Genomic DNA, 14,260 nt, shown 5'->3' on the forward strand with positions numbered 1-14,260 from the left:
ATCTGTTTTTGGTAGTACAGCTTGTTTTTGAATATATGACTTACACTTAAACAGCTCTCTCATTGTCTTTTCCTGTTCTCCAAAAGTGTATGAGCAATAGATTTTTGCCTTGTCTGTAATGTAGTCCACATAGTCTTACCTGATAGTTTTGGGGTCACATATACTTCAGAATTCTAAATACTTTCCCAGCAGAGTCAGGGCAGAATCCTATAATCAAACACAGCATTTATATAAGAAACCTATAAATATTCACAGCAAGTGGTGTAAATAAAGTTTATAGTCTCGTGTCAATTCAGGTCATTTTTTGCCACCACGTGAAATTCGTTGTCAAAGGATTGTGAACCTGTCAGAGCAGCTGGAATTTACTTGGATAGAAGAGGCCAGTGGTAGGAAAACTGGAAGCAGCTTTAGGCTTTTTGCCCTTTGTAAAAGAAGTTGCCTTAAACATCATGGTAACATGGAGAACTTTTTTACTCCCTACTCCTGCCTCAAATTTTCAGCTTTTAGATCTTAGCAACAGTTTTAGTTTTTTTCCTTTATTAGTGGTAGTTTAGATTGGGAATCTGAATTTTTATACTTTATAAATACAAAGAATTGTTTTCTGCTTCACTATATTTCTCAGTTTGACTGGTTTATGTATAGTTAACAGTTGTTTAGAACATACTATGTATCCTATTCTTTTCTGAGAAAAAAATCAGCTTTTGTATTTTGTGTACTATTTTGTTCTTTAGCATAGTAAGGTTCATTTATCGTTTTATATATTTTTATTTTCAACTACAATGTAGTACACATTTGTAGACCTCATTTCTCCAAAAGTGTCATAGAGACATTTTTAATTGTCACAACTAGGGGAATGGTACTGGCATCTAGTGAGTTGAGGCCGGGGTTGCTGCTTATACATCCTACATTGCATAGGACAGTCCCCTCTACCCCCAACAAATAATTATCTGGTTCAGAAATGTTAGTCTACTGAGGTTGACAAATTCTGCTCTAAATAGGTCAGATCATATGTATTTTAGAGAATATTATTAAGCAATCTTTATTTCCTATTATCCTTTTAAAATTCATTTTTAAAAACTTCCTAATTCCATCTCTTCAACTCTTGTAAATAAAATATTTCAAATTAATTTTGCACATTAAACTAATTTATATTGTTCTTAATGTTCCCCTGAAAATGTTAAATAAAATAGTACATTTTAAAAGTTGTTGTTAGGTAAGAGATTGAGAGACTGAATTTGTTTCATTTATTCAATAAATATTAGTTGAATACCCATCATGTGCCAGGCATTGTTCTAGGTGCTTGGGACATATCAATATATAAAATAAATAAATTCCTGCACTTACATTGTTTACAGTCTAATAATTTTGTTTTCATCTAAACATCATTTACCAATGAACAATTAGTGTTTTTAAAATATATTTATAAATGTAATGGGGTGAGATGTTGGCAGATAATAAAATAAAGATGGTTATTTTTCAAAAAACTAAGTTTGAGGGGCTGGCCCCGTGGCCGAGTGGTTGGGTTCGTACGCTCCGCTGCAGGCGGCCCAGTGTTTCATTGGTTCGAATCCTGGGCGCGGACATGGCACTGCTCATCAAGCCACGCTGAGGCAGCGTCCCACATGCCACAACTAGAAGGACCCACAACCAAGAATATACAACTATGTACCGGGGGTCTTTGGGGAGAAAAAGGAAAAAATTAAAAAAAAAAATCTTAAAAATTAAAAAAAAAACTAATTTTGAATTGTAATTTAACACTTTGAAACCAGGTGAAAGCTCAGAGCAATGAGGATGATTTAAGAATCTCATGCTCTACCGACTGAGCTAGCCGGGCAATGAGGATGATTTAAGAGTCTCATGCTCTACCGACTGAGCTAGCCGGGCAATGAGGATGATTTAAGAAATAAAGTCAAACTTCCAAACTTACACATTCAAATATGGCTAAAAAGAGGCTAAAAATTATTTTAAATTCAGTTTTTGAAGCATTTTCATATTCAGTTTGTGCCCCATACAGGAAACTCATTCACATTATATTGTCATTCCTTAAGCATCAGTGGGAGTCATCTAAATTTTGGAATATAATTTTCAATCTTTTTCAGGGACTGTGCAATTGATCCAACATGTGTACTCTGTATGGACTGCTTCCAGAATAGTGTTCATAAAAATCATCGTTACAAGGTATGAAAATAGATCCATAAAATTTCTAGATTAGCAGGGATCTGATGACCACCTAGGTCAAATTCCTGACCAGTGCTTGAATTCCTGCTATTACAGCTCTCATATGTGAACCTTTAGCTCTCGTCAAACATAGCATGTGATAGGACATCTACTCCCTCAAGAAGCAGCCTCTTACAATTTTTTTGTAAAAGATTTTATACAAAAGATTGTATAAAGCATATGAAAAGTTTAAAGAATAACAATAGAGGTCGGCCCCATGGTGTAGTAGTTAAGTTGGGCATGCTCCACTTCGGTGACCCGGGTTCATGGGTTTGGATCCTGGGCATGAACCTGCACCACTTGTCAGCCATGCTGAGGTGCTGACCCACATACGAAATAGAGAAGAATTGGCACAGATGTAAGCTCAGGGCGGATCTTCTTCACCAAAAAAAAAGGAGAGAGAATAAAATAATAAAGTGAACACTTGTATAACCACTACAGTAGTCCCCCCTTACCCACAGTTTCACTTTTCTCGGTTTCAGTTACCTGAAGTCAACTGCAGTCCAGAAATATTAGATGGAAAATTCCATAAACAATTCATAAGTTTTAAATTGCACACTGTTCTGAGTAGCATATCCATGTAATAAGATTGAAGGTTTTTTCTTTTGCTGTTACATTTTAGACAAACCTGTTATTTTGAGCTGAAATGTATTTTTCAAATAATAGTCTTGGTTCTGTACTCTGGGCTTCAACATAATAATTGATGTTTCTCTTTGTACATATAACGTGCCTAAAGTCCTGTGTCAATGTAAATAACATCTTGGAATTATGTAGATTATGTCTTCCAGAGTTGAAAGTGCTGTTCCTGTTTTTAGACTGGCTTCAACGTTACCGCTTCCATCTCAGGAAGTGATGATCTATAGGTATAGATTATAGATATTATTATTGTGCACAAGAAGAAACAGATTGAGGAGTGTTTGATATAGTGTGGTCAAAACGTTTTCCCAAGATTGCAAAGCTAATCACTGATGGAATTTAAAAAGTTAATTATTAGTTATATTCCACATTTCTCAATCATCTGCATTAATTATAGCTTACCTTATGCTGAAGAACTCAAGAAAGAATACCCAAAATAGACTCAGGGAGGAAGTTATTAATTTCTTCTCAGTTTTACTCTGGGAGACTAATGGGGAGAGATGCTGAAGGCCCAAGACCAGAGTTCAGTTCCTCACATTAAAGACTCCTAAGCCTATGCTTCCCAAACTTAAGATTTTGTGGGCCAGTACAATTTCAGATAACTTTGGGTAATACATAGGGTTTTCAAGTTTTTCTTTGGCCAAGTATGATTTTTTTTTGAATTGAGGTCATAATAGTTTACAGCATTGTAAAGTTTCACTTGTATATTATTATTTGTCAGTCACCATATAAGTGGGCCACTTCATTTCTTGTGCCCACCTCTCAAACCCTGTCCGCCTGGATAACCAGTGAACTGTTCTCTTTGTCCGTGTGTTAGTTCATCTTCCCCATATGAGTGAAATCAGACAGTGTTTATCTTTCACTCTCTGGCTTATCTCGCTTAACATAATACCCTCAAGGTCCATCCATGTTATGGCGAATGGGAGGATTTTGTCTTTTATTATGGCCGAGTAGTATTATATATATATACCACATCTTTATCCACTCATCAGTCAATGGGCACTTGAGTTGCTTCGTCGTCTTGGCGATTGTGATTAATGCCTCAGTGAACGTAGGGGTGCATAAGTGTCTTTAAATTGTTGATTTCAAGTTCTTTGGATAAATACCCGGTAGTGGGATAGCTGGTCATATGGTATTTCTATTTTTAGTTTTTTGAGGAGTCTCTATACTATTTTCCATAGTGGCTGCACCAGTTTGCATTCCCACCAGCAGTGGAGGAGGGTTCCCTTTACCCCACAACCTCGCCAACATTTGTTCTTTTTTGCCTTGGTGATTATAGCCATTCTAATGGGTGTGAGATGATCTTAGTGTAGTTTTAATTTGTATTTCCCTAATGATTAGTGATGTTGAACTCTTTTCATGTGTTTATTGGCCATCTGTATATCTTCTTTGGAAAATGTCTCTCTATGACCTCTGCCCATTTTTTGATCAGATTGTTTGTTTCTATGTTGTTCAGTTGTGTGTTCTTTATATATTAGGGAGATTAACCCCTTGTCAGATATATGATTTGCAAATATTTTCTCCCAATTGGTGGATTGTCTTTTTGTTTTGATCTTGGTTTCCTTGCCTGGCAGAAGCTCTTTAGTCTGATGATGTCCCACTTGTTTATTTTTTCTTCTGTTTCCCTTGTCCAAGTAGACGTATTCAAAAAGATCCTTTTAAAACTGTTGGCAAAGAGTGTACTATCTGTATTTTCCTGTAGAAGTTTTATGGTTTCAGGTCCTGCCTTCAAGTCTTTGATCCATTTTCAGTTTATTTTTGTGTATGGTGAATGGTAGTGGTCTACTTTCATTCTTTTGCATGTGGCTGTCCGGTTTTCCTAACACCATTTATTAAAGAGATTTTCCTTTCTTCACTGTATGTTCTTAGCACTTTAGTCAAAGATTAGCTGTGCGTAGATGTGTGGTTTTATTTCTGGGCTTTCAGTTCTGTTCCATCAGTGTGTGTGCATGTTTTTGTACCAGAACCATGCTGTTTAAATTGCTATAGCTTTGTAGTATATTTTGAATTCTGGGATTGTAATGCCTCCAGCTTTGTTCTTTTTTCCCAGAATTGTTTTAACTATTTGGAGTCTTTTGTTGCCCCATATGAATTTTAGGATTCTTTGTTCTATTTCTGTGAAGAATGTCATTGAGATTCTGATTGGGATTGCTTTGAGTCTGTAGATTGCTTTGCGTACTATGGACATTTTAACTATATTTATTCTTCCAATACATGGGCATGGAATCTCTTTCGATTTCTTTATGTCATCATCTGTTTCTTTCAGTAATGTCTTATAGTTTTCGTTGTACAGGTCTTTCACCTCCTTCGTTAAGTTTATTCCTAGATATTTATTGTTTTTGTCATGACTGTAAATGGGATTGTATTCTTGAGTTCTCCTTGTGTTAGTTCGTTAACAGAGTATAGAAATGCAATTGATTTTTCTAAGTTAATTTTATACCCTGCAACTTTCCTGTTGTCGTTGATTACTTCTAATACTTTTCCAATGGATTCTTTAGTATTTTGTATATATAAAACCATGTCATCTGCAAACAACAAGAGTTTCACTTCTTTTTTTTTTTATTAAGGTTATGAAAGTTCACATCCTTGTGAAATTACAGTTGTACATCATTATTAGTCATGTTGTAGGTACACCACTTCACCCCTAGTGCCCTCCCCCCACCCCCCTCTCCCCTGGCAACCACCGATCAGTTCTCTTTGTCCATATGTTAACTACCACCTATGAGTGGAGTCATACAGAGTTCGTCTTTCTCTGTCTGGCTTATTTCACTCAACATAATACCCTCAAGGTCTATCCATGTTGTTGTGAATGGGACGACTTTGTCCTTTTTTATGGCTGAGTAGTATTCCATTGTATATATATACCACATCTTCTTTATCCAATCATCAGTTGCTGGGCACTTAGGTTGGTTCCATGACTTGGCTATTGTGAATAATGCTGCAATGAACATAGGGGTGCATGGAACTTTTGGAATTGCTGATTTCAGGTTCTCAGTATAGATACCCAGTAGTGGGATAGCTGGATCGTAAGGTATTTCTATTCTTAACTTTTTGAGGAATCTCCATACTGTTTTGCATAGTGGCTGCACCAGTTTGCATTCCTACCAACAGTGTATGAGGGTTCCCTTTTCTCCACAGCCTCTCCAACATTTGTCACTCTTGGTTTTGGATATTTTTGCCATTCTAACAGGTGTAAGGTGATATCTTAGTGCTAGTTTTGATTTGTATTTCCCTGATGATTAGTGATGATGAGCATCTTTTCATGTGTCTATTGGCCATCCGTATATCTTCTTTGGAGAAATGTCTGTCATGTCCCCTGCCCATTTTGTAATTGGGTTGTTTGTTTTTTTATTGTTGAGTTGTGTGAGTTCTTTGTATATTATGGAGATTAACCCTTTGTCTGATAAATAACTTGTGAATATTTTTTCCCAATTAGTGGGCTGTTTTTTTCTTTCAATCCTGTTTTCCCTTGCCTTGAAGAAGCTCTTTAGTCTGATGAAGTCCCATTTGTTTATTCTTTCTATTGTTTCCCTCATGTGAGGGGTTATGGTGTCCGAAAAGATTCTTTTGAAGCTGATGTCAAAGAGTGTACTGCCGATATTGTCTTCTAGAAGACTTATTGTTTCAGGCCTAATCTTTAGGTCTGTGATCCATTTTGAGTTTATTTTAGTAAATGGTGGAAAAGAATGGTCAATTTTCATTCTTTTACATATGGCTTTCCAGTTTTCCGAGCACCATTTGTTGAAGAGACTTTCTTTCCTCCATTGTAGGCCCTCAGCTCCTTTGTCGAAGATAAGCTGTCCATAGATGTGTGGTTTTATTTCTGGGCTTTCAATTCTGTTCCATTGATGTGTGCACCTGTTTTTGTACCAGTACCATGCTGTTTTGATTACTGTAACTTTGTAGTATGTTTTGAAGTCAGGGATTGTGATGCCTCCAGCTTTGCTCTCCTTTCTCAGGATTGCTTTAGCAATTCGGGGTCTTTTGTTGTCCCATATGAATTTTAGGATTCTTTGTTCTAATTCTGTAAAGAATGACATTGGAATTCTGATTGGGATAGTGTTGAATCTGTAGATTGCTTTAGGTAGAATGGACATTTTAACTGTTTATTCTTCCAATCCATGTGCATGGAATGTCTTTCCATCTCTTCATGTCGTCATCGATTTCTTTCAAGAAGGTCTTGTAGTTTTCGTTGTATAGATCTTTCACTTCCTTGGTTAAATTTATGCCAAGGTATTTTATTCTTTTTGTTGCGATCGTGAGTGGGATTGAGTTCTTGAGATGTTTTTCTGTTAGTTCATTGTTAGCATATAGAAATGCTACTGATGTATGTATGTTGATTTTGTACCCTGCCACTTTGCTGTAGTTGTTGATTGTTTCTAATAGTTTTTCTGTGGATTCTTTGGGGTTTTCTAAGATCATGTCGTCTGCAAACAGTGAGAGTTTTACTTCTTCGTTGCCTTTTTGGATTCCTTTTATTTCTTTTTCCTGCCGAATAGCTCTGGCCAAAACCTCCAGTACTATGTTGAATAAGAGTGGCGAAAGTGGGCACCCTTGTTTTGTTCCTGTTCTGAGAGGGATGGGTTTCAGTTTTTGTCCATTGAGTATGATGTTGGCTGTGGGTTTGTCATATATGTCCTTTATTATGTTGAGCTACTTTCCTTCTATACCTATTTTATTGAGGGTTTTTATCATAAATGGATGTTGGATCTTGTCAAATGCTTTCTCTACATCTATTGAGATGGTCATGTAGTTTTTATTCCTCATTTTGTTAATGTGGTGTATCACACTGATTGATTTGCAGATGTTGAACCATCCCTGTGTCCATGGTATAAATCCCACTTGATCATGGTATATGATCTTTTTGATGTATTGCTGTATTTGGGTTGCCGATATGTTGTTGAGAATTTTTGCATCCATGTTCATCAGTGATATCGGCCTGTAATTTTTCTTTTTTGTGATGTCCTTGTCTGGCTTTGGTATCAGAGTGATGTTGACCTCATAGAATGTGTCAGGAAGTATTCTGTCTTCCCCAATTTTTGGAATAGTTTGAGAAGGATAGGTATCAAATCTTCTTTGAATGTTTCGTAGAATTCTCCAGAGAAGCCCTCTGGTCCTGGACTTTTATTTTTTGGGAAGTCTTTGATTACTCTTTCAATCTCTTTATTTGTGGTTCGTCTATTCAGATTATCTGTTTCTTCTTGATTCAGCTTTGGGAGGTTGTAAGAGTCTAAGAATTTATCCATTTCTTCTAGGTTGTCCAAGTTTTTCGCATACAATTTTTCATAGTATTCCCTTATAATTTTTTACATTTCTGTGGCATCCATTGTAATTTCTCCTCTTTCATTTCCAATTTTATTTATTTGAGCTTTCTCTCTCTTTTTCTTAGTGAGTCTGGCTAAGAGTTTGTCAATTTGTTTGTCTTCTTAACATCCAGCTCTTTGTTTCATTGATTTTTTCTACTTTCTTGTTTCAATTTCATCTATTTCTGCTCTGATTTTTATTATTTTCCTCCTTCTGCTGACTTTGGGCATTGTTAGTGGTTCCTTTTCTAATTGAGTTAGGTGAAGTCTGAGAGTGCTTGTTTGACATTTTTCTTGTTACAATGAGTCTGTAAGGTGATGAATTTCCCTCATACAACAACTTTTGCTGCATCCCATATAGTTGGTATGGTATATTTTCATTTTCATTTGTCTCCAGATATTTTTGATTTCTTCTTTAGTTTCTTCAGTGATCCACTGGTTGTTCAGTAGTGGGTTATTTAGTCTCCACATCTTTGTCCCTTTCTCACCTTTTTTCTTGTAGTTGACTTCTAGTTTCATAGCAGTATGGTCGGAAAAGATGCTCAATATGATTTCAGTGTTAAATTTATTGAGGCCTTGTTTCCCAACCTATGGTCTATCCTTGAGAATGTTCTGGGTGCACTTGAGAAGAATATGTATGCTGCTGGTTTGGGATGGAGTGTTGTATACATATCTGGTCTAGTTTTTCATTTAATTCCGCTGTTTCCTTGTTGACTTTCTGTCTGGATGATGTATCCATTGATGTAAGTGTAGTGCTGAGGACTCCTATTGTTATTGTGTTGTTGTTAATATCTTCTTTTAGATTTGTTAATAGTTGCTTTATGTACTTTGGTGCTTCTGTGTTTGGTGCATAGATACTTATAAGTGTTATGTCTTCTCAGTGAAGTGTCCCTTTTGTCCTTATATACTGCTCCTCTCTGTCTCTCTTTTTAACTCTTTTATCTTAAAGTCTACTTTTTCTAATATATGTATTGCAACACCTTCTTTCTTTTGTTTGCCATTAGCTTCGAGTATCATCTTCCATCCCTTCACTCCGAGCCTGTGTTTGTCATTGGAGCTGAGATGTTTTTCTGGAGGTAGCATATTGTTGGGTCTTGTTTGCTAATCCTTCCTGCCACTCTATGTCTTTTGATTGGAGAATTCAAACCATTTACATCTACAGTGATTATTGATATATGAAGGCTGAATGCTGCAATTTTGTTGCTTGTTTTCCAGTTCTTCTGCATTTCCTTTCTCATCCTGTGTACTTCAGAATACCAATTCAGTTAAGTAGTTTTCTGTGCTGGTTTGCTTAGTTTTCTCCTTGTGTATTATTTGTGTGTCTCTTCTACTTATTTGTTCAGTGATTACTATGTGGTTTGTATGAAAAATATCACTAATGAGATAGTCCAGTTTCTGATAACCTCTTATTTCCTTAGGATAAGCCAATTTCATCCCTTTCCTCTTCCCCTGCTAAGTTGTTTTGTTACATCTTTTCCCATCTTGTGTTGTGAGTTTGTGTTTAAAATGACAAGATTTTATTTATTTTTGGTGTTTTCCTCCCCTATATCTTTAATGTTATACTTGAGTGTTTGCTAATGTATTCTGATGGATAGCTACACTTAGCTGATTTTGTCTACCTGTTTATCTCCTTACTCAGGGCTTTGTAACTGCTTTCTTCTTTTTTTCAGGCAAAAGGGCCTCCGTGAGGGTTTTTTGTAGCAGGGGTCTTGAACTTCCTTACCTTTGTTTTCTGGGAAAGTTTTTATTTCTCCATCATATCTGATGATATTTTTGCTGTATAGAGTATTCTTGGCTGAAAGTTTTTGTCTTTAAGAACTTTGAATATATCATTCCACTTTTGTAGCCTGTAGAGGTTTCTGCTGAGAAATCCGTTGAAAGCCTGATAGAGGCACCCTTGTATGTTATTTTCTTCTGTCTTTCTGCCCTTGGTATTTTCTCTTTGTCGCTGACATTTGCCAGCTTCACTACTATATGCTTTGCAGTAGGTCTTTTTACATTGATATAGTTAGGCAATCTATTGGCTTCTTTCACTTGCGTTTACATCTTCTTCCCCAGGTTTGGGAAGTTCTCTGCTATTATTTCTTTGAACAAGCTTTCTGCTCCATTCTCCTTCTCTTCTACCTCTGGAATACCTATATTGAGTTGGATATTTCTCAGAAAACTTCTTAATTTCTTTTTAGCCTTAGTTCTCTCTCCTTCTTCTTCTGAAGCATTTCTCTATTTCTCTCCTCAGTATTGCTGATTCATTCCTCCCTTATTCTATTGTTCAGGAAATCTATATTCTTTTTTATCTCATCCACTGTGTTTTTCATCTCCAATATTTTTGATTGGTTCTCTGTAGTTTCAGTGTCTTTTGTGAAGTAATTTCTGAATTCATTGAACTGTCTATCTGCATTGTCTTGTAACTTGTTGAGTTTGTTTTGTGATAGCTATTTTGAATTCCCTGCCATTTAGATTATAGATTTCTGTGCCTTTCGGATTGCTTTCTGGGTACTTGTCATTTTCCTTCTGGTTTGAAGATTTAATATATTTTTCCTTATTGCTAGATGGCGTGGATTTGAGCTTCTGCATAGTGGTAGTAATTGATTGCCTCTTCCGCCTGCCACCACTGGGTGTGGGTCAAGAGCTGCATATTCTGAACCCACCACAGTCTGCGGCTCAGATCTCATTCACTGCCTTTCTGTGACTGCTGAGCTGGGGAGATCAGTGGGGGATGGGGCACTTTCTTTCTCCTGCAATATCTCAGGGGCTTCTCGCTCTGCCCTTGCTATCTGCTGTCCTGGGGTGTTAGCATGATGAAGACACCCCCATGATAGCTAGTCATCTCTGTATGGGGCTTTTCCCTGGGCTGTGAGGGACCTCAGAGAGCAATCATGTTCCTGCAGAGGGCCACTGCCTCCCGCATTTCCTCTCGGAGCTGTGCACAGTCCCTGGGTTACTGCCCTTTGGGAGGAAGAGAAGATTTCTTTTACCTCGTTCCACTTCCTCGGGGATGTGGGGGCTCCAACATCTCCAGTTTCAGATGTATGGTCGCATGAGTCTCTCAGACATCTTTTCTCTTGTGTGACTGTCCCTTGTTGGAGTATGAATGTCCTTTCCATTGTATCTTAGAGGGGAGAGTTTAACGGGAGAGCTCACTCCATCATGATGGTGACATCAGAATTTCCCAAGTAAGTCTTATTATAATTTTAGAAACAGCACATGAAAAGCAACCAAAAAATACCTACCGTCTCGTATCATTTTATAAAGTAAAATACATTTTAATTCCAAGAAAGTAGGATCTTAGAATAAAGAGCAGTCCTTCAAAGTGCATATATGTAGCTCTGTGAAAGAGCTCACCATATTCCTTTCTTTTTTGATCTTTCTGTGGACTGGTGAAAAACGTTTCTGTTAATTTTGGGGAACCTTTTCCATAAGCTACCTTCAAGTATTTAAAGCTCGGCAGTCTACGTTGCCATGACAAAGCACTCTTTTATGGAGTGTCCTTAGGTTTACCATCTTTAGGTGGTTGCAGAGCTCTTCTTGGTGCTTATACAGCTTCCTCAGGAACTTTCGAGTCATCAGAAGGACGGGTTATTGTATGACTACTGAAAAATTATGTTTATAATCTTAAAAAAATGATAGCCATAAAAGTGAGTGTGAAGAGAATGGAACACTTGGTGGGAGATAGAATCTTTCTGGAATACCTGTATGTGTGTTGAAATTTTTAAAGAAAAGCCAGGGAATGGCTAATAAGCACAACTCAGCTGAGTAGTTACCTCCAGGGCAGGTAAGAAGATGGGATTCTGTTGATCGTACAGGGAGTTTCAGCAGTATTGATATTCTCTGAGGTTGGATGGTGGTTTCATCGGTGTTTGTTTTGTTGTTATGCTTTGTAAATTACGTATACTTTGTGTATATTCTTTTGTATAATAAAATACTTCATAAAAGAAAAATGAAATCATAAAAAAAAAACTTGTAAGAGGGGCTGGCCCCGTGGCCGAGTGGTTCAGTTCGTGCGCTTCCCTGCAGGTGGCCCAGTGTTTCGTTGAGTCAAATCCTGGGTGCGGACATGGCACTGCTCGTCAAACCACGCAGAGGCAGCATCCCACATGCCACAACTAGAGGGATCCACAACGAAGAATATACAACTATGTACTGGGGGGCTTTGGGGAGAAAAAGGAAAAAAAAAAAATCTTAAAAAAAAATAAAAAAAGCTTGTAAGAGATAAGAAGGGGTATATGTTGCTCCAGAGAAGGAGAAGAAAAAAGGAGTAATGACGGCACGACCCAAGATCTGATATGAGAAAAAAGGGCCAAGAAAAACCTTTAGTGGCAGAATGACCCAAATAACTGTTGAGAACAAGAAAATAAGAAGGATAAAATTTTTAACTGTTTGTTCTGCTGTGGATAATGTGACCCTTCTTAGCAATTTCTAGCTTTTCAATAATTTACCCCCTAAAAAACCTACAGTAAGATGAATAGTATCTGAGGATCTAATGTATAACATGGTGACTTATTGATAACACCATGTTGTATAATTCAAATTTGCTGAGAGTAGAACTTGAATGTTCTCACATATGAACAAGGTAAATATTAAAAAAAAAAACATACTGCAGTACTATCTTTAAAAAATACCTACAGTAAACCTATGTATTTTCTCCTCAAAATAAATAAATAAGAACACCCACTGTAAATCATTATTTTTTAACAAAGAGAAATATTTTCTTTATGTTGTTAAATGAGAAAAATGTTACAAAACAGTATATTCATATAAGCATCTCCTCTAATCAGAAAAAGATGAAGTTTTCAAATGAAGTGTACAGAGTTGTAAAAGAAAAAGTTCTCATGCCTCTAATTGTTAAATGCAAAGTATATAAAATTATGCATTCAACTTTTTATGTTTGTTTTAAAACATATTGTGTATATAGTATTTAACCATAATTTATATTAACTGTTTACCTATTGGGAAGTTTATTTGGATTTCAGTGTGTTTACAGTGGTAAATAGTGTTACAGTAAATATGTGTTAATCATTTTTTCATGTGTAGGATAGGTTCTCAGAGATGAAATTACGGGATTAAAAAATACAGACCTTTCACAGTATAAAAAGACAAACCACAGACTGGATGAAAAATCTTTGCAAAACAAATATTTGATAAAGGACTGTTCCCCAAAATATACAAAGAACTCTTAAAACTCCACAATCAGAAAATGAACAACCCAATTAAAAAATGGGCAAAAGATCTGAAATGGAATCTTCACCAAGAAGATATACAAATGGCCAATATGCATGTGAAAAGATGCTCAACATCATATGTCATTAGGGAATTGCAAAGTAAAACAAGATGATACCATTACACATGTATTAGAATTGTCGTAATGCTAAACAGTGACAACACCAAATGCTGGTGAGGATGTGGAGCAACAGGAACTCTTATTGATTGCTGATAGGATTGCAAAATGGTACAGCCACTTTGGAAGATGATTTGACAATTTCTTACAGAACAAAACATACTGTGACCATACAATTTAGCAGTTGCACTCCTTGGTATTTAGTCAACTGAAAACTTATGTTTGCACAAAAAACTGTGCAAGAATGTTTATAGCAGTTTTATTCGTGTTTTCCAAAACCTGGAAGCAACCAAGATGTCCTTCAATAGATGACTAGATAAAGAAACTTTGGTATACCCATACAGTGGCTTATTATTCAGTGATAAAAAGAAATGCGCTACCAAACTATGAAAAGACATGGTGAGACCTTAAATGCTTATTGCTAAGTTAAAGAAGCCATTGTGAAAGGCTACACTCTGTATGACTCTAGCTATATGACATTCTGGAAAGGGCAACAGTATGGAGACAATAAAAAGATCAGGGGCTGAAGGATGGTGGTGGGAGGGATAAAGAGATGAATAGGTATAGCACAAGGGATTTTTAGGGCAGCAAAACTAATCTGTATGATACTGTGCTAGTGTATGCATGTCAGACATTCATCAAAACCCAAAAATGTACAGCACATTTTTTGAGTGAACCCTAATGTAAATTATAGACCTTAATTAATAATAATGTGTAACATTGATTTCTCAATTGTAACCAATGTACCACAATAATGCAAAATGTTAAT

At 36.4% G+C, this 14,260-nt stretch overlaps 1 protein-coding gene across 1 annotated transcript in view; it reads left to right on the forward strand.

Annotated features, from left to right (window-relative positions):
- UBR1 (ubiquitin protein ligase E3 component n-recognin 1) overlaps nt 1-14,260 on the forward strand; it is a 166,584-nt gene that overhangs the window by 43,339 nt on the left and 108,985 nt on the right. The window contains exon 4 of the mRNA XM_070502794.1: nt 2,100-2,178. Within this exon, the coding sequence (XP_070358895.1) occupies nt 2,100-2,178 (79 nt within the window). The remainder of the gene's footprint in view (nt 1-2,099; nt 2,179-14,260) is intronic.

Source organism: Equus asinus, chromosome 2 (genome assembly GCF_041296235.1).
Source record: "Equus asinus isolate D_3611 breed Donkey chromosome 2, EquAss-T2T_v2, whole genome shotgun sequence".
Lineage (NCBI taxonomy): Eukaryota > Metazoa > Chordata > Mammalia > Perissodactyla > Equidae > Equus > Equus asinus.